Raw genomic sequence first — 22,082 nt, 5'->3', positions numbered from 1 at the left:
TCAAAGGTCAAGGTCACAGTGACAAAAACATATATGCACAATGCATGGCTGCCACTACAATGACAGCCCATATGGGGGGCATGCATGTTTTACAAACAGCCCTTGTTTTAACTTAAATTATTCAATGTTGTATATAATAAAAGGAATATTACATTAGTCAATTGTTCCATGTGGTTTTATCAGTTTCCTGGCTTGCTCTATTTCGTATCACACTCGAGGCTCCGCCTCTCATCAGATATGTCATCACACAAGCCACTCGACTGATACAAACACATGGAACAATTGACTAGCGTAATATTCCGTATATTCCTTAAATTACCTTTCATGGTTAAAAACATATGAATATTACACTTAATATATAAAAATATTTTTATTGTAGGTTATGGTATTTCTAAAAACTAATATTAAACATTAACACATCTTAAATTATAACCAGTTTTAAGGCACTTAAAGGGTGATTCACATCAAACATAACATGGTGAACACATATATTACAGACATTAACACAAATGTTGGATGCTCCACAATATGCTTTTGTAAATCAAATTGATGGCTACTTATTGAAACAAGAAACCCTCGGAGACGGATGATGCTCCCCAAAGTTTTTTTTTGTCACAATATTGCACTATATATTCAGATAAAAGGAAACGTCTTGAGGGCACAGTAGTTGGGGGGACAATAATTTTTTAATAGAAAATTTCAAAGGGCCATAACTCTGTAAAAAATCATCCGACCAGAACCCGCTGATAATATGCACATCTCCTCTTGGCAGTGAAGCTTCCCATAAAGTTTCATTGAATTCCGGTCATTAGTTGCTGAGAAATAGCCCGGACAAAAATTGTGCACAGACGGACAGACAGTCAGAAGCACACACGGACAGACAAAGCGGTGACTATATGCTCCCCCCCAAAATGGGGGAGCATAAAAAGGTTATTAGTCCTATTTATTAAAATTCCCATGCAGTAATATTGAATGTCATACAGTTAAGATTTACAGACAAGATGCTTGATCTTAAGTTAATCAAGCTTCCCTTCCTCACTCAGACGCAACGAAGAAATGGCTATATGCAACAATCATACACGTAATGTGCAATCTGTTCAGTGTTTATGCTGTTTTCTTCTTATCAGTATCGTTTTTTTGGTTTGAAATGAAGCCTTTAAAATGTGCATCTATTTTGATAGGTCAAAACCTTAATTTGATTTTCCAAGGGACTTTAAACAGGTCTAACAGAGTATTTGAGTTGTAAAGGGAAAACATTTTTTCGAACATCTGCCCTTAGAAACATTTTGGACCAGCAAATCAAGGATTTTGTAACTTACACTTATTTCAGATGTCCCAAAAATCTGAGAGATATCACAGAAGCAAAATGTCTTTGTAATCTGCACATCTGCTCTTTGTTATGAAGCTTCTCACAAAGTTTGGTTTAAATTTCAGCCAGTAGTTAAATTGCACGCCTGGGCAAGAAAGTGTAATCGAGGGATTGACAAACAGCATATCAAGCATCACAAAATTGTTAATGTCCAATACACAGATTTCATATGAGCCTCCCTCTGGGAAAATGGGGCTAAAGTCATGGGGCTGAAGTCATGGGGCTAAAGTCATGGGGCTAAAGTCATGGGGCTAAAGTCATGGGGCTAAAGTCATGGGGCTGAAGTCATGGGGCTAAAGTCATGGGGCTGAAGTCATGGGGCTAAAGTCATGGGGCTAAAGTCATGGGGCTAAAGTCATGGGGCTAAAGTCATGGGGCTAAAGTCATGGGGCTAAAGTCATGGGGCTAAAGTCATGGGGCTAAAGTCATGGGGCTAAAGTCATGTGGCTAAAGTCATGGGGCTAAAGTCATGGGGCTTAAGTCATGGGGCTAAAGTCATGGGGCTAAAGTCATGTGGCTAAAGTCATGTGGCTAAAGTCATGGGGCTAAAGTCATGGGGCTAAAGTCATGGGGCTAAAGTCATGGGGCTAAAGTCATGGGGCTAAAGTCATGGGGCTAAAGTCATGGGGCTAAAGTCATGGGGCTAAAGTCATGTGGCTAAAGTCATGGGGCTAAAGTCATGGGGCTTAAGTCATGGGGCTAAAGTCATGGGGCTAAAGTCATGTGGCTAAAGTCATGTGGCTAAAGTCATGGGGCTAAAGTCATGTGGCTAAAGTCATGGGGCTTAAGTCATAGGGCTAAAGTCATGGGGCTAAAGTCATGGGGCTAAAGTCATGGTGCTAAAGTCATGGGGCTAAAGTCATGTGGCTAAAGTCATGTGGCTGAAGTCATGGGGCTAAAGTCATAGGGCTAAAGTCATGGAGCTAAAGTCATGGGGCTAAAGTCATGGGGCTAAAGTCATGGGGCTAAAGTCATGCGCAAGATAAGCATGTACAGTCTACACAGGCCAATTAGCTATTACAAGGTTAACCTTAATTGGATTTTGGCTGAAAACAGACTTCCTTCAAATGAAAAAAAAATCAACGAAAAGTGTTGTCCTTGCACAGCTAATCTGGGATAAAACTTTACGCACATGTATTAGCCCATTTATGCCTAGCGTCTAGAAAAAAGGCCTTGGCAAACAGCGTAGACCCAGATGAGACGCCGCATGATGCGGCATCTCATCTGGGTCTGCGCTGTTTGCTTAAAGGAATTTCTGTAAGATATATTCTAAATATAGAAATAAATATTCTAGACATCCCTCATATTGGAAATAAATTGATTCAATTTAGAAGGATGGGAGAGTCCACTAAGCATAAATGGGTTAAGTGCCATTTTTGAAGAGTGCGGCTCATATAAAGTGCCACAATTTGGCAGTAAGTGGACCTCGTGACTTGTAAACAGTTTTTACAATGAAGATCAATTTTCTCGCAACAATTTTAGATTTAATCATACTACATGTACCAATAAATTTAATGCAACTATACGTTCCAATTGTTTCTGAAAACCAGTTTTTTTTAAATAAACAATATCCAACAAACCAAAATTTCTGACAAATCCTTGCATCCAAATAAGTGAGTGTAATCAACCAATCAGCTATATTTTAATAGATTTAGATCTATTCATAATTTAACACTAATGTGGAGTTAAAGAACAACTTATTTGTCTTATAAGAAATTAAAAATCAGTATACAAATTTTCCATCCAGTTAGGCTGGTATCCACATTCAAGGCTTTATTGCATCAAACCCAATCTCTCAGTTTCCCGTGCTCCAACATGACCATCCCCACAGTGCCCGTTTGCTCTTTTGCTCCTGTATCACTATGGCAACCCAGACCTTGGTTGTCAAGGATGCACAGCAGACGGTCCAGCCGATGATCCAAGTCAGTCAACGTGTACTGTTGTGTATGGGAGGCCTTAGTCTTACTTTTAATTTCTGAAAAGTTAAAAAAAAATTGAAAGCACATGTGTTTCTTATTTCCTCACAAAATTCCAAACTAACTGCTTTATGAAACTAATTATTTTTAGTTATAAGCATTAAAGGAAATCTGATATAAAAATGTTTTGAAATACAGTCTGATATTTATAATGATAAACTTGCAATTAAAAATTTATATGATCCCTGCTCTGTGAAAAGGGGGTTTAATGTAAAGTGTCATGCCAGATTAGCCTGTGCAGACTACAAAGGCTAATCTGGGACACTTTTTTTTCACCTAAACTTGATTTTGCTAAGAAGAGACTTTCTTGAACAAAAATATCATTAAAGCAGAAAGTGTCGTCCCTTATTAGCCTGTGTGGACTGCACAGGTAAATACTGTTACATAACTAGAGATGAGACAACACGGGTTATGACCACAATATAAGTAAGGAAAGTGATAGTTACAAGTTTAAAAAAAAAAAGACTTTTTAATACAAGTCAAATTAATTGAATGCATAAATCATGAAAGTGCAAACCTGGTAATTGTATTTTGTTATATTAATTATGTTAATACTAACATACATGTATGACAAAATATTGAACCGTAATCATTTGAGCCTTTTTCTGGAAAAACAAGCCTAAATAAATGGGCATAAAAAGTTGTCCCACATGAGCTTGCACAGTCTGCACAGGCTTATCAGGGATAACACTTTCCACCTAAACTGGTTTTTTGCTATGAAGAGACTGCCTTTAAACAATAATATCATACAAGCAGAAAGTGTCGTCCCGGAGTAGCCAGTGCGGACCTTTACATGTTGTATATCAGTTACCACTTGTAGTCCTCAGATTGAGTGCTTACTTTTCCAGAATCTCTCTTTCAAGATTGCCAACATCTTATCCAATCCCACTCCAAGCCACACCTTCAAGCGGCCCCTCACAAACTCTAAGTTCTCAAACTCATTCTTCTCAGACACAACATCCTTATGCACCACAGTGAAGGCTTCATTCAATATTGTCACAAAAGTGTTCATCAAAATGAACAACACAAAGGAGAAAAATACAAAGATGTATGCTGGCCCAAGTATGTGCTGACTGCTGACTATGGACTGAAAGTCAATGTTGCCGAGCATGAAGCACATCATGGTCTCACAGCCTTTCATGAAGCTCCTGAAACCCACAACTTTGGCTCCAAACAGGAAATGTCCACAGGATACAAAGGCAACCATGACAACCGCAAATACAAGGGAAAACATAGACAGTTCCCCAGTAAACAGTTTAAGGGTGTTCGACAGCATGGACATTCTTCTGTTGAAGCGTAGAATGTGGATGAGTTTCACTACGGAGGCAACTATTAGGAAGGCCAGCAGAGTCTGATACATCTCGTCCGATACAGCAAGGCGCTGGAAGTTGTAAAACTGACCTGCAAACAACATTACAGCAGTTAATACTATGAAATACTTGGCTTTCTTTAAATATAGATTTTAAGTTATTAGTTGAATAAGGTACAAAAGGACCATGATATCTCTAAGGTCAAGGTAAACCAATTAGTTTAAACCTTTTTATTATAGCTTGATTGCATAGAAAGCCTAATGCTTATTTGCAACGCTCTCAAGTCTGTTTCCTGGGACGAGAACTAGTACTTGGTGGGGGAAATCTAAAGAACGCTCCCACAGTGGGGATTGAACCATCAAAGACTGGACCTGGTGACCTAGGTTATGACCTAACTTGATCAAGATTAAAACTGGCCTTCCAAAATTTGACAACTCCCAACATGTGATGACAGACCCCTCACATAGACTGATTATAAAAGCTCACCATCAACACTTCATGTGAGCCAACAATCAAAAGATGTCTTTGTTTGATAGCCATATTCTTATATTTAAGCCATAACTGAAGATTTCAAAACATTTCCCTTTTTAACACTGAATGTAAACAAACAACTTCTTCCTCTGAGCATGGAATTTCAGTTTGATAACATATATTTTTTTTAATATCATCTCTGTAACTTCATAAAAAAACATGTAACTAATCAAAGACCGCACTATTTTCCAACAGTGTACTATATAGTATAACAAGTAAAATTAAAAGAGATGCTATCATGAATTTATGTAGTTTTTTCACGTATAGTTACCTTGCAGTTGTTTCAATTTTCCAAGGGTAATGGATGTCAATGCATGCCGCACCACATACATTACCATACATGCCACAGACCCAAGCAATGTTAGAAATTGAAAGCAGTTCCAGAACCTCTGAAAATGTTGTCTGCCGTTTCTTCTTAGCTGGTTAACCTGAAGACCAATACAATACAGCATGCAGCCAAGGGCAGCTAACTCACAAAGCATCATGACTCTTCCATAGCCTCCATGGTAGGGAAACAAACGGAACGTGAAGATTTGGGAGCGGGTTACAACATGACCCATAGAGGGCAGTTCAAAAGCTATTTGGACGTTTGTGAACAGGTTTGTGTTAGGGTTGTACACAGTGAACTCGACTGTGAGTAGCCGCGTATGTTGGTCGATCCAGTTGTGGTGTTCTAGCTGAGTTGTAATCTGGGTCACATGACCTGGTGAACCAATCAGATCAGTTACATAGCCTCCCCCGTTGTACACACTGAGCTGAAAGGGAACCGAATAGAATAATGATTTGAATGCATTATATTTCTCGCTGTCACATCACAGATCATCAATAAATAGATATTTATGCTGGTATTTTTTAAGCAAAGATTATATAAATCCATCATACAAACCTGTATAGATATTTATCATACCGCTACATTGATATCTGCCTGATAAAACGCTGACTGATATATATTTTTATATCAGTTCAACAAGAAGTTGTTATATCCGTCAATGTTTGGAGGTAGTTCATTATAATCAATTATAAAGCTACCATTTAATTAAAATAGAATCAGATCCAACAGGACAAACAATTTGATACCAACATGTTAAATATTTTATACACAAAAAGCAACACTAACAGCACAAAACATTTTTACAAATATTAAGCGCAAGTACTTATGATATTATTATAAACACATCAAAAGTCAAAAATCACATTCATTCCTGCCAAAAATGCAGTGTTGTACCTTTTTATCCATTTTTCTTATAAATTGGGGGACGTAGAGGTAAGATGAACAGAAAAACAGAATACTGCCTGATCAATTTGTGATATATCCGGCTTGGCACAAATCAATTAAGCCTCACCTGATATATTACAAAACTATCAGGCAGTAACGTGTTATTCTCTATATACACATGCAAAATAAAATTTGATTTAGCACACACATTATACATTTTGTAAGCAAAAATATTGAGTGTCCTCTTACATTAGCATGGTCTATGTCACAACTATACTTGCTCTAATATAATTGATATTATATAAACACACAATCAAAATGACAATGTTTCAATTAACTTTTAAATGCTACATACAAGGTCTTTTATTAGTACCGTTGACATTAACAACATACAATTGTACAAACATTTAGCCCACCTCTCCTAGGTAGGGTATTCCATCTAGGTCCACGAAGGAGTGGTACACCCACGAGCTGGGACTGGTTGTGTTCTTAGAGTGGTTACCCCTGGCAACCCAGCCTTCCTGATAGTCCCCTGTGTCATCATGACCATGGAACCAGTCGAATCTGCATCTGGTGACATACCGCACTACTTGGCAAGCACGCTTACACACATCTGAAATAGCATGCATGTGTCAGTTTTAACCCTTTCAGTGCGGGAACCGAATTTTGAAGGCCTTTGCAAACAGTTTGGATCCAGATGAGACGCCACAGAACGTGGCGTCTCATCAGGATCCAAACTGTTTGCTATTCTGATAGTATTCTTTGAAAAAAATCAAAGAAAATGCTAATTTTAGAAATTCAGCAGACGACATTTTAGCAGACGACAAATTTCCCAGCATGCAAAGGGTTAAATATAATCTATTTTAACAAATGTGGCCTTAGAGTCACAAATGCTCATATGAGATATTTAAATGTGATGTGACATTGCACATCCAAGTTGTGGCCAATTATTATACCAGGATTATAATTGGAACAATCTTTATTGATGACGACTACATATTTAAAACATCAAATTATCAAACGTCTCATCCTAGGAAATTTTAAAAGATTGAATTTTCATTTTGCTGGTGAAGGCTTCTAAAACTGTGAAACTCCCAGGGCTTGGCAAGATTTGACCACATGGGTGAAATATGACCAATCTTTGTAGATGATAACTGTTACATAACATGTACAAATCGTCTGGCAGTATATTACAATTTTAAAGTAATTGTACCATCAAGTTCTTGTAACCATTTAAACCCACAGAACATTGACATTAAAAACCCGAAAATTATGTTAAAAATAGTTGTAGAGGACTTCTACATAATTTAAGACACTTAATACTAGTATGAAACTGCTGAGCTTTTGGGTTTTAGAAAAGAATATGGGAGCGGTGGGAGGACACTTTGCACACGTGAATTTAGCCCCTTTTTCCCAAACCACATCTCATTGTAAAACTCATTTTGCTACTGCATTGGCTATAATATTCACATTAACCCAATAGACTCTTACCAGGTGTGACTCTTTGCTGCCTCAGTCTGACAGGCCCCACCCTGTAGGCTGCCTGTGTCGCTATGACTCCAATACTGTCCCCAGGGAGGGACCCGTTGTCAATGACTCCTGTACTGTCCCCAGGAAGGGACCTGTTGTCTATGACTCCCATACCGTCCCCAGGAAGGGACCTGTTGTCTATGACTCCCATACCGTCCCCAGGGACAGGCCTGTTGACTCCTGTACCATCCCCTGGAAGGGGCCCCTGTGTTGCTATGAGTCCTCTGTCATCCCCAGAGAGGGGCCGGTTGTTCCAGTCCTTCTCCAGGTAGAGGGCAGGTATCACCTGGTTATTCAGCCATAACCAGATACCACGGATACTGCGTATCTACAATGCACATTTGAATAGTAAATGAATATGAGCAGCGATCTGGGAAAAAGGGGCTTAACCCTTTGCATGCTGGGAAATTTGTCGTCAGCTAAAATGTCTTCTGCTGAATTTCTAAAATTAGCATTTATTTCGAATTTTTTTCAAAGAATACTATCAGAATAGCAAACAGTTTGGATCCTGATGAGACGCCACGTTCTGTGGCATCTCATCTGGATCCAAATTGTTTGCAAAGGCCTTTAAAATTCGGTTCCCGCGCTGAAAGGGTTAATGCATGTACATAAAATGTCATCCCAGATTTGCCTGTGCAGTGTGCCCACACTTATCAGGAATTACACTTTCTGATTTTATGGTGCTATTTTTTTAAAGGATGTCTTGGGCTTATATGGTTTTTTTCCGTTTAAAGAAAGTCTCTTTTATAAAGCGAAAATTTCTTTTTGGTGAAAAGTGTAGTCCCTGATTAGCCCTTGCAGACTTTGTTGGTGACCTACTTTTTGGATGAACATGACCAACTTTGAACTTAGCCTAGCTATGTCATAAATGTATCTTTAAGAGGGATTACTAGGTTTTTATTAAATTTGATCTGGTGAAAGTTTTATTTACCCAATGACCCAAATTCAAAGTCAGCCTAGATACTTGCAAGATAAATATTCTTACCAAGTTTCATCTTGATTGAGTCATATATGTGGCTTCTAGAGAGGTAACAATTTTTACTCAGATTTTACCTACTGTGGTCACTTAGTTTTTTAACCTATTTATGACCCACATTCACATTATGCCTATATATTGTCAAGATAAATATCATAACCAATTTTAATAAACCTTGTGTCATTAATGTAGCCTCTAGAATGGTAACAAGGTTTTTCTAAGATTTGTCCTGGTGATCTTGTTTTGATCACAAATAACCATGATTCAAACTCAGCTTTGAAAATTTCAATATGAACAGTTCAACCAAGTTTATTCAAGATTGAGTCAAATATTTTCCCTCTAAATCGGTAACATGGTTTTTCTAAGATTTGACCTTGCGACCAAATTTTAAAACTATGTAGAGTCAGATTTAAAGTCAGCCTAGATATTCCAATAATCTGGCTAATTTTCATTAAGAGTAAAACATAAATGTGGCCTCTAGAGAGAAAACAACTTCTTTATAAGATTTTAACTAGTTCTCAGATGCCCATGACCCACATTCAAGATTTCCCTAGATATTGTCAAGATAAACATTCTTACCATGTTTCATCAAGATTGGATGCAAAATGTGGCCTCTAGAGTGGTAACTAGCTAAAATGAACCCCCCAACCAAGCATTTTGTGCTGGATGGTGGGGCATTATTGGAGAATGGCCAGAGGCCGAAATATACAAGCATATCACTCTAGGGACCCGCAAAATAGTCGCACTTTAAAGGTAAAAAAATGACCTTACACCACGTAACCAATCATACATATAAGCTCGATATCCACATGCACATCTCATAGTTTTAAAGAAATTTATGTTGGCTTCTTAGAAAAAACCAAATGATAAACATATGCATATTACATTATTAGAAAAAAGCATATGTTAAATCCTTATTTAAACTTTATCATTGTGTAAGTATTGCTACACAAAATTCCAACCACTAGCAAATATTTATCAATGAAAACAGGGTGGGAGTAAAAGGGAGGGTGCATGTATATTTCGGTCTCCGGCCATTCTCCAATAATGCCCCACCATCCAGCACAAAATGCTTGGATGGGGGGTTCAATATTTTTGATGGCCTACGGCTCTCATATACAAGCATGTTTAAAGTGAAGACAACATAAATATAACCAACTACATTTAATTTACTTTAGATGCCACATACAGTCTATATTACTTTGCTTTATATACTTTAGCATCATCTGAACATAACATAAGATTCAATATTGCAAAGTTGACTAATATTATGCAGAAAAGAGATATAAATCTAAAAACAATTCTGCTTAAAACAATTCATAACAATATGAAACATCTTGAATTTAATATTTTTTAATCCGACTACCATGAACTCAATGCACAATTCTGGTAGTTACTTGCAATATCATCATTTTGCACATCTCTAAGATAAAATGCCTTAATTTTTTTTGCTGAAGACCAATTAGTGGTCTTGAGAATTTTGGACATTTTACACCCAGCCCTAGAAGCTGCAGATGGTGAAGCTCCCCAATACGAATGAGCTTTATATTTAACAATGTCTATTCCTGCTAATAGAAGTACATTTTTTAACCAACAAGCTAAAGTGCTTGTAGAGACTGCTTTATAATTTTTAAAAGAAACAAACAATTGAGAATCTTTTCTCAAAAACTGTGTACATTTCAAATAATACTTCAATGTCAATACTGGACACAACTCATGTTCCTCATACAAACATAATTTTAGAACAATTTTTTTTTCCTGGTTTAGTTGTTTTCAACTGATCACCACAATCAAAAATTGCAACATCTTCATTTATACACAAATGATCAATATTCAAAGCTTTCAGAGACTGCGCTCTTGCTGCAGTACACAAAGCCACTAAAGACACAAGTTTAAATGTTAAAAGTTTCAATGAAAGGGATTGTAAAGGCATCCATTTTGCAATAACATTTAGTACCTTTCCTACATCCCATGTGTCAACATACCTAGGTTTTGGAGGAATCTCTCTATTTAGACCCTTCATAAATCTATTAAGTATATTAAAATTCAAAACAATGTAAGGATTTACAATCTTGACCGTCTCTAAAATCACTGACTTTTGACAACATATAACACTATATTATTTTTTCAACTGTTTTAAATAAAGCAAATACGATATTATGTCACTTTCAAGCGGTTTAATGGGATTGCACATCAGGAGATTACACCACATATGCCATCGTGTCCATGCGGATGAGTACTGTTTTCTTGTTCCTGGCCGCCAGCTTTGGAAGAATGAGTCAATAGCGATTTGCGGAATGCCACAATTCTGCAATTCTCTCCTGACACAATCGCTCCAACCAACTGCAGATGTTTTTTCATTGGATGCAACTCGTTGTTGCAAGGAAGGGTAAGTAGGTCCTTGTGTCGCGGCAACCTGACAGGAATAGAAACAAGTGAGTCCAAAAACAATGGAAACCATGTCTGATTAGGCCATAATGGACATATTAACAATGCTGCTTTAACCTGATCCTCCTTTATTTTATTCAACACCATGCCGAGTAAACGAAATGGCGGGAAGATAATATAGGGTTTCCATTTTGACCAGTTTAAAGAGAAAGCATCTGTATATAAGGCTTCAGGATCTGGGGTCAATGACACATAGTTTGCCAATTGTTTATTTAATCGAGATGCAAAAACATCTATATTTGGATTCATCAACTGTGAAAACAATCTTTCAGTAACTGATGTTTTTAATTTCCATTCAGAGGTATCTGAAAAAATTCTAGAAAAATAATCTGCCTGAATATTGGAGAGGCCTGGCAAATGAAAAGCAGAAAGATATATATCTCTTTTAATGCACCATTTCCATATCTTTTTCGTTTATCTATCCATTTCTTTAGAATTCATACCACCCATATTATTAAGATATGATATAGCTGTGGTACTGTCACTCTGTATGGCTACATGAATACATGTGTTATTGCAAAGCCAGGTCTTCAATGCAAAGAAAATTGCTAGCAACTCTAAATAATAAATATGAAACAATGATTCTTCGTTTGACCAACGCCCACCAGAAGCTTGCTTCGTGTCAACAAAAAATTAGCCATAACCTTCACAAGAAGCATCAGTTTGTATAGTGAAAGATATACGGTCTGGTCTTATTTTCCTGCCATTTTTTTGAATCAATGTTCACTAAAAATCTGTTGAAACTTTCAATGCCTGAACTTTACATCTTTCTAAAGTTCTATAATGGAGTGGTCCTTCTAATATTGCAAAAAATGTACTAATTATCAAACCAATAAAGGATGCTAGATCTCTGATCTTAACCACTTTCTTTGTCAATAAATGTTCACCAAAACTTTTAACTTTACAAATTTTATTTTCAGGCAAAAAAACCATGAACAAGACAGAATCAATTATGTAACCAAAATAGGTTAGTCTTTGAGTAGGAATTTTTACTGACTTTTCATCATTTATGATAAATTCTAAAGATTCCAATTTTTTACTCATCATGTCCATGTTGGTTTTACATATTTCCTTTTTTCCATGCATATTGATACTATCATCAATATAGTATGAACAACTAATGCCCATTTTTTCAGAAAAAGCATACCGTAATTACTCTATGTTTTCGGACACTTAAAAATAATAAAAAATTTTCGTGTCCGAAAACTTAGATACGAAAAATATTCACAAAATACAGGTGTCCGAAAACTTAAGAGTCGAAAATTGATGTGTCAGAAAATAGAGTCCATTGTATCAACGACTACCGGTTATAGCACGCGCTTGTAAAATACCATGCCATTCAGTATAAATTACAATTATGTATGTTTACATTGCATTTTAAATAATTTTAAGTGCTTAATTTATTTTACAGAAAGTTACTACAAGGTTGTACTTTGACCAACCAGTTTAAAGATGAGCATGTAATGTACCGATACTCGCTAGTATGAACCTGTAATTAACGCAATAAAAAAGCAAACTATGAATTCTTTGTTTGTTCATTTCAGATAGTTGTTGTCTAATACCTTCCATTGTTCGTAAAACTTGCAATAGGGTGCATCACACTTTGAAGCGTTTAGTATTTGTCACAGTTTTTTTACGGAGAAGGGGTAGTACCTTTGCGGTAGATAATTGAACTGTTAATTGGCACTACCCCTGGTAATTGTCAGAACGCTTAAGCTATCAGGCGAAACCATTGTCTAATACCGGTTTACAAGGTTATTTACCCAATAACGCAAATGTAATGGTCCGTTACCCTCAGGCATGCACCTGTCATGTTTTATGATGTTAATCTGGTTGTAAACCCCCATGATCAAAGTGTCATTAGATATCGAAAACATGAACGAAATTTGGTAAAATAGCGTTGTAAAATATACTGTCCGAAAACTTAGAGACATAAATTATGGACGAAAACTCGTGTGTCCGAAAATTAAGAGTCACGAATAATAATTATTTTTGCTAAAAAAAGGGGTGTCCGAAAACTTAGAGTGTCCGAAAACATAGAGTAATTACGGTACACTGGTTTTAATACCTTGGTAAAACAATAAGAGGCTGAACTTAAACCAAAACAGAGACACACAAAATTATATAATTTATTCCTCCACTCAAATTTTAGATATTTAAAATATTGTTTGTCAATGGGTATTGACCAATATGCCTTTTTAAAATCGAAACTTGTGAAAAAATCATTTGGTTGTACTCATTCCAAAACAAATGGAAATGTCTCTTGTTTAAATTGTTCATAATGAACAAATTCATTTAGACTTCGTAAATTTATTATCAGTCTAAATTCTCCATTTGGTTTTGGTACAAGAAAAAATATTTGAAATAAATTCAATACTTTCATGAACAGTTGGAATAATAGCCCCATCCTACAACATATTTTCAATTTCATTATCAATTAATAATTTTTCATAATTATTGAATGAAATTTTATTTGGAGGTTTCTTTTGATGTGGAGGATTATCAAATACAATTTTGTATCCTTGTATGGTTTCAAGTACCCATTAATTATCTGATGTTATTGCCAACCATTCATTGTAACAAGCCTTCAATCTATCAGAATTGCTTTCAATTACCTTTATTTTGAAGACCTTGCTTAGATTGGGGCTTGAGGTGCAGTTGTGCTGGACTTCTTCTGGCTTTTGAAGTCATGTTTATGGCCAAACTGCCCATAGTCAGACACGGCCGCCTGTCTGCTGGAGCCGTATGTTCCACGGCCATATGGGCGAGCCCTTCATCTATCCCGTCGGTCCTTAATAGGACCAACAGAAGTGGGTTTGATCATGGGATATTTCCCAACTCTTACACTAGTTTCACACTTTTTCATTTCTTTACTCACATCATCACCAAACAAGTAACTTGTCATAGGTGTATTGATATTGCAAATACTAGAATACTTTTGTTTAAGGAAAGGTCTCAACAAATACCTACGCCGGACACTCATATTAAATTCGACTTGGCCAAGCATTGTCAACGAATCTGCAATAAGCGTTTTTATTTCTGGAGCTTTGCCAATATGTGGCTTTAAGAGTTTAGCCAATGTTAAAAAGGGTATCATACCCGCAGTAACCAGATTCTGAGTATCCCGTAATAAACGATCAGTGGTTTGAACCCTACGGTGACGGTGACGTGCTAGATCACCCCAAATTTCCTCATTAACTTTTTGTTGATGTTGTTGCTTTTGTCAATACGAGGCTCATTACTCGCTCGTGTGATTCCTCCGTCTTTATCCTTACGCGTTACTTAGCGTACAACTAACGGCAGTGGGGCTCAATGCGGGGATTAATTCTTTATCTCCTATTCGTCATTCGACCCTAAATCATTCGAATTACTTGTGTCAGATTCGTAATGAACTGAATTGTGTTCACTGTGGTCAGAGAGAGAAAAGACATCGTCTTGTTTACCACTTCTCTTGCGTCTTGACATCGTCAAGAAAAAATGTGGGCTTTAAATAAAGCCTACAATTCAACAACGTTGAATAAATACTATACTATATTTAACAAACAACAACACTATTAACAATTCGCATTCGAATTTCAAACAATTCAAGAGCATGCCACGTGGTCACTTACCAAGCTTTCTCAATGTTCAGCTGTGTTATAGAACCTGAGACAGGGTCGCTAAAATGACTATATTAGATATGCATGTGGATCTCGAGCTTATATGTATGTCACTAGAGTGATATGCTTGTATATGAAAGCCGTAGGCCATCGAAAATAATTTGACGCACCACAATGCATGCTGACAGATATAAGATGCTCACAATAGCTCACCTTGAGCACTGTATGCTTACCATGTGAGATTTATACTAACATAGTTATAGATATCTTGAGAGAATATCTTCTCTTCACCATGATTAATAAAGTGTTTTGTCAGGTCATGGTGACTTCCAAATAATTTTGTTCAAAATTATAGTTTTTCTAGGATGAATATTTATCTATTTATGTACCATAGAAAGGTTATTTCTTGATGAGAGGACATTTAAAATGGTTTCTTTTGTTCTGTAAGAGTAATTGTCCCTGTGATGGTTGGCAATGAGGATGAGGATCAGCAGGAACATCACGCAGAATGCAATCTCCTGGACGATACAAAACATCCTAGGGTCATGTCGACCCTTGCTTTGAATTTCTGGAAGCTTCTTATGATGCAGGAAGTTCTCACCCAGACTTGTCTCTGCTAAGGTAAAAAAAACAAGTCTAGTTGAACTGTTTTTTAACCAGGTGATTTGTTTAGTCTGAAACATTTTTAATGAAATCAAGTACAACAATGTTGCATCGTCAAGATACCTTATACAACTAAAAATGTTTGACTTTAAGTGTGACCTTGACCTTTACCTATGGAGTACAGGCTTGGGTGTGGAATGTTTTTTAAATATGATAAACATAATTAAGATACACTCCAGACAAACAGTTGTATGTCCAAATTCGACATTTTTACCTCTAAGTTTAATCTTGACCTTTGAGCTAATAGAAAGGTTCAAAAGAGTACATGCCATCTGCACAATCATGCTGATAAATTGTGATAGGTTATTTTTTATGGTAATTTATTTCTTTGTGGTAAATGAATTTCAATAACTCAAGCATTTCTGTAATTCCTGCTTGAAATTGAGTTAACAAAGTTTCAAGGTATGTTTTTATACAGTGCAACAATGGTTAGTAACAATCAATATATGACAAGACTATTGACAAGCAATATATGTCCCCTACCGGCTCCACCATTGTCAGAATTTTTTAAATATATTTTTTTATATTTGTTGCCACAGCAACCAGAATTTTTGATGTAGGAACAAAATGAAATGAGGTGCATAATGTCCATATTGCCATCTATCCATATTTTTAAGTTTCATGAAAAAATATTAAGAACTTTTAAAGTTATCGCAGGATCCAGAAAAGTATGATGTTCAGACTCACAGACCGATGCACAGACAGACGCACAGACAGACGCACAGGAAGTCCCTTCCTGTGAAACCGGTAGGGTACAATAATGCCATTTCAATCAGAATATGTCTAAATATAAGACATGATAATTTACAAGTTAGACAAATACCTACTCTCACTGGGTGTGGCCTCATAACCTTCATTCCCAGTATTTGGAATGTCGTGACCCCGCCACTCCCCCCTCTCTGTAAGCTCATCTGATTTTGGCTTTAGAGCTGCTACAAACATGGCCACTAAGATGATCTGTAGTAGAGAAAAACACATCAAGAGCGACTACTCATGAATTCAATAAGTTGTGTCTTGTTCTGATAAAACTGGGCATAATGCATGTGCGTAAAGTGTCTTCCCAGATTAGCCTGTGCAGTCCGCACAGGCTAATCAGGGATGACACTTTCCGCTCAAACTTGATTTTCGGTAAAAAGGGACTTCCTTCAAACTAAAAATACCATAAAAGCGGAAAGTGTCGTCCCTGATTAGCCTGTGCGGACTGCACAGGCTAATCTGGGATGACACTTTACGCACATGCATTATGACCAGCTTTCACAGAACAAGACACAATAAGTTAATGACTTATTTTTCCTTTCAAAAGTTCCATAAAATATCAGAAGGATAAAGATTTAAAATATTTTATTTTTAAAAAGGAAAAAGGGATGCCACAAACATGCAGCATGGGTGCTGCAAAGACCAAGTGATTAATATTTGAAGTAGATCTATTCACTACATTTTTGGAATAGTCCATGTGAATTTACATCCAGCATATACATGTACACAAAACAATGAGGAAAAAAGCTTTACCCTTTCCCGCTCAAAGCGGAAAAGGCTATATGCAAACATCATAAAACAAGAACAGCCTGCGACTCACTTGCAGTCTGTTCAGGTTTAATGCTTTTTGAAGCTCATCAGTATCTTTGGTTAGAATGAAGCCTTAAAATTCTTGCATCTATTAAGAAAGGTCTTAAAGTGATTTATATATTTCAAAGGGATTGCAAACGCATCAATGTAAGTATCTGAGTGGTACAGGGTTAATTCCCAAATTTCGAATCAGTTTTTGAAGTACTACTCACCTTCATAGGTTGCAGGATCATAATGGTTTCGAGCACAGCTAGCAGCATTGATGTAAGCCATGCCAGGGACCTCTCCCTGCCCCACTGTAGACTGAGCAGCCATGTGAGGGATCCAGAAAGGGCTGATGTGAGCACCACCAGGCCCCAGGCTAGGTACACACACCAGTGGGGGAGCAGAAGCCCTTGGGGCTGAGTGACCTCCCTTATATTTACTGTCCTCATCTCAGTCATCTCCCTTATATTGGCAGAACTAGACTGCATGCTCTCCCTTATATTGGCAGAACAAGACTGAGTGCTCTCCCTTATATTGGCAGAACTAGACTGGGTGCTCTCCCTTATATTAGCAGAACTAAACTGAGTGCTCTCCCTTACATTTGCAGAACTAATTTGGACATTTGAAAGATTTGAAAATGAAGAATGTGCATTCAATTTCAGGGAAGTTAAAAAGGTATTGCTTTTAGTCCTTATATTTTCCATTTTTTGATATTTAAACAAACCTTTTCTATTGAACATGTTTGTTTTGTTGTGATATTCGACATTTTCTGTATGTTTACATATTGTTGTGCAGAATGTAGTCATCTGCATGGATCTATATGCATTTAATCTGGAAAGGTTTCTAAATAACGACAATGCTGAAGATGGTTGTTTCAAAGCATTAATCTCATCTCTTACCTGAACTCTAACCTGACTTCGCCTAAATAGCTGATCAGTCACTAAACTTACTGGAAAAACTACAACACTGGATACAATACTGATGTAAACTTCATGTAATGTAAACTTCACAGGACCGAGTGTATATCCTTGGGAATTTGTAGCCACATTGGCTACCTGATGAAACATTGCGCTTGCTAACATGGACATCATCACAAGAGAGAAAATGCACGAGACTCGTTGCACACGTGTGAAATTGTTCCTGGTGGGCTGAGACAACAAAGAGTTCCATAACTGAGAATCAGTCAAACATTTTCTCGTTTCAGTGAAGAAAATGTTGCCAAATCTGGTCAAATCTTTGAAAGCAACTGGTAAGAGGTGCACCTCTTTTTCCGCAGTGAGCCAGCGGTTGCATGGAAATACATACCTGAAACAGGGGCAGCAGTAACGTCAGGAATAACACATCACTTGAAGAAGAATCTTTTGATTTTTATTTTAGTATTGTCATGCAAAAATGGGTCTTATTCCATTTTGGGCCAGCATAGTTCCAGATAATCATGCACATTTGCACAGTTTCTTTAGGTGCTTACCAGTCTGCTATCAAGTTATGCCAGGTTTTGTGGTCATTGTGGCAGAGAGGGTAGCTGCTGGCGCAAAGGCACATGCTATGTTGACCAAGTAATGCATATAAATAGCAATATCTTATGAAATATGGATATTTAACACATAATTAGGTAAAACATTTTTGACTACAAAGTGAATTGTTGAGACAGTCATGGACAATGCTTTTATACTAATACTTACACATTTTGTTTGCAAAACAGTTCCCGACAAACAATTTTGCTAAGGTACCAGCTCTGGTGTCCTATCCCGGAGCCTTCAAGCCAGACATGGAGGTGTGAGAGGGGGCCTAGAGGACAAACTACACCCAGCAGGTACTTGTTGATTGACCCTCGGACAAATGGCTGTAAATGTGGAGGATGTAATATATGATAAAGATGTCACACATAATTAATTTTATATGTGCAGGCTTGTAGAGACTAATACAGTTTTGTTTAAGACAAGAAGCTTAGTCAAGTATTTCTACTTCATTAATGAATGCATTTTCTTAAAAAGGACAAGTTAAGTAATCTTACATGTAAAAGAATACTTTACAAGATTAACAGTTTCACAAATATGTCTGTACTTTTTTTATATCTTTTTTTATTTAAATTGAAGCCATACAAAACAATATTAGCTTTTGTATTGCAAATATGCAAGAATTATATTTATGTTCTTTTTTCCAATCTAATAAATTAACGGGCAGCACCTTATGTCCTTTTTCATCTCCCAGGAGCCTGACCCCAGTGTTTCCATGGTTACCAGCCAGTACAAAGCTGACATTGGACTGGGTACCTGCCCCAAGACGCAACCCCGTGTACACTGTCAACTCATAGAAGCAGGCACTGTTAGCGTTATCAATGAGCGGGGAAACTGCCAACTATAAAGACAAAGTATGAATGGAAATGATGATAGGGCACTGCAGACAAGATAATTTAATATCAAAAGGGATATTATTAATTTAGATAAGGTTAATTAGTTGTTGTATTCTACTGTTTCAGTACATATCAATCAATTGCTTTTCTACAAATTACACCAGGAAATAATGGCGACCATAACGCTTGCATCATGTGAAGAGAATATGAGTCGCATTCTGAGAAAACTGGGCATAATGCATGTGCGTAAAGTGTCGTCCCAGATTAGCCTGTGCGGATGACACTCTCCGCTTTTATGGTATTTTTAGTTTCAAGGAAGTCCCTCCTTTCCGAAAATCAAGTTTAGGTGGAAAGTGTCCCACCTGATAAGCCTGTACGGACTGCACAGGCTAATCTGGGATGACACTTTACGCACATGCAATAAGCCCAGTTTTCTCAGAACAAGGCTCATATAGTAATGGGCCTTACATGTGGTGGTAATTTCCAAGCAGGCTCCAAGTCAGAAACGTCACCTAACGTGTGATGGCTGACAAGAAATAGCATCAATTTTGTCATGAAATGCACCTTGCAAACTAAGAATTCTTCAAATTCTGCTCTGAATAAAAATTATACATGCTTATATCCTTATGAGTTTTAGAATTTAAGTTACATCAGAACCACAACTATACATTGTTGCAAAAACATGTGCATCATGACAGTAACATAAGAGAATGCCATATAATAATTATGTTCACATATTTAACAGATTTAACATATTCAACAGAAAGTTCTCCTTTGTGAGGCTGTTGAAGGCAATTTCATAAATTATGTTATAAATATTTCGAAACTGGGGAGAGTTTAGACAAATTCTAAACTCTTCAGTATTGTTTTTTTTAAATCTTTTGATAGCATTTATGTTTTGTAAAATCTGAAGACTTTAAAAAGACTTTTTCAAAGTTAAGTAAAATGAAATCCTTTAAAATAATTGTCATATATTAAAAAAAATGCTTATGTATTATGTTTAAAAAAGCAAAATAGTGCTGTTGACAAAGTAAACTGTTAAAAATGTTTGTTAATTAATCGATAATCCTCACTCAAAGTCTGTAACATTATAAAGCCTTTGTAAAGCTTTCCCTCCATATTGTTGAAAATATGTTGAGTATTAACATAGTCGTAAATTTTCATTAACTGACATGAATTGCTGAGTAGCGCAGTGGTAGCGCGTTAGCTATTGCTTCCAGCCTATCCCGGCTCCGATCCCGGGGAAGGAAATATTTTTATTCAACTTTTTTTCTTTCTATTATTATCAGTGTAGACTATTAAAACATTAAGGATTTGTTAGTAAACATATCATGACATTTCATTAAAAATACAAGTATTGTTCTGTGTTAGTTATCTTCCGACATTTAAGTGAGATAAGACTTCTTTTCTCTGAGAAAACAGGGCATAATGCATGTTTGTTAAGTGTTGTTCCCTCAAGCTAATCAGGGACGACACTTTCATCTAAACTGTATGTTGGCTAAGAATAGACTTTCGTTATGTGAAAATTTATCTCAGTAGCGGAGAGTGTTGCCCTGAATAGACTGAACAGGTTTATCCAGGATGACATTTTTTGCACATGCATTAAGCCCCAAATATCCAGAGCAGGGCTCATTTCTTTTAAATATTCTCCTGACCATTAGAACATCTCTACGTTCAACAAGTACAACCATTACAAACCTTTTGCAAGTCTTTCCTGTCCAGGTTCCTGGCCCAGAGGACGCAAAGAATGTAGAGGCTGAGAACCAGACAGAGAAGCATCAGCACTGCATGGTTGTCATGCAGCTCCTCCCCCATTCTTGCTCAGACTCAGCTTGTGCACTGAGGCTCTGAGCTGGTGGGTGAGGGGGGCACTAATTCCTGTCGACTGGAAACTGAAACAACATTACTGAATATGAAAATGATAATCGTATTTACTTACTTACTCTTAATAATAATATGTTCAATATTTTTAATAACCACAGAAGGTATTCTGCACAGCTATCATGCAATAAATTGCACAACACTGTATAGTATGTTATACATGATTTTCATATACTTTGGTTCTAAACCTACTTTGAAATTATAAATAAGTCTGTAATAATATTTAATCTGCATTTAAATTCACCATCTGACGAGCCAAAGATGGGAGTCGCATAGTACTGCCTTTCGGGCTTTAGCATTTTAGACTTAAAATCATGAAACATCAGAAAACACAAGATTTACATACAGAATGATGCCTAACTGTATCAGGAGGTTACAAATGGACCTAGTGTCAAGTTCCAGTGTTAGTACATCTCGACATCCTTGACCTGGCACTCATGAACTCAATTAGCATAACTATAACAAATAACGTTATGTTCTTGCATGCTTAGCACGAGTTTAATGAAACCATAACAGTATTCTCAGGCAGGTAGGCTTTAGTCGATTAAAATGGCTACAAACGATATAGTACAAATATATATTTATACTGTACTTAACATATTAATTCATTAAGTTCAGTGCAAGGTTAACATTGGCCAGCTATAACCTGTTTAACCAGTGGTCAACAGCTGATGGTCAA

The 22,082-nt window shown here is 36.7% G+C and overlaps 1 protein-coding gene across 2 annotated transcripts; it reads right to left on the bottom strand.

Annotated features, from left to right (window-relative positions):
- Positions 1 to 390: 390 nt before the first annotated feature.
- Positions 391 to 21,484, bottom strand: LOC127866054 (polycystic kidney disease protein 1-like 2). Of its 2 annotated transcripts, none has more exons than XM_052406359.1 (11): positions 21,221 to 21,484; positions 19,357 to 19,527; positions 18,852 to 19,012; positions 17,397 to 18,474; positions 16,446 to 16,575; positions 15,345 to 15,568; positions 7,894 to 8,260; positions 6,819 to 7,015; positions 5,458 to 5,941; positions 4,186 to 4,746; positions 391 to 3,344 (listed from the first exon to the last, which is right to left on the bottom strand). In XM_052406359.1, the coding sequence occupies exons 1-11, from the start codon at positions 21,335 to 21,337 to the stop codon at positions 3,151 to 3,153; spliced, it is 3,684 nt and encodes a 1,227-aa protein (XP_052262319.1). In that variant the 5' UTR covers positions 21,338 to 21,484; the 3' UTR covers positions 391 to 3,150. The 2 variants fall into 2 exon arrangements, with proteins under 2 accessions (XP_052262319.1, XP_052262318.1); XM_052406358.1 differs by having other exon boundaries at positions 15,345 to 15,571; positions 21,221 to 21,483.
- Positions 21,485 to 22,082: the final 598 nt, after the last annotated feature.

Source organism: Dreissena polymorpha, chromosome 2 (assembly GCF_020536995.1).
Source record: "Dreissena polymorpha isolate Duluth1 chromosome 2, UMN_Dpol_1.0, whole genome shotgun sequence".
Lineage (NCBI taxonomy): Eukaryota > Metazoa > Mollusca > Bivalvia > Myida > Dreissenidae > Dreissena > Dreissena polymorpha.
This window is presented reverse-complemented; position numbering and strand designations above follow the sequence as displayed.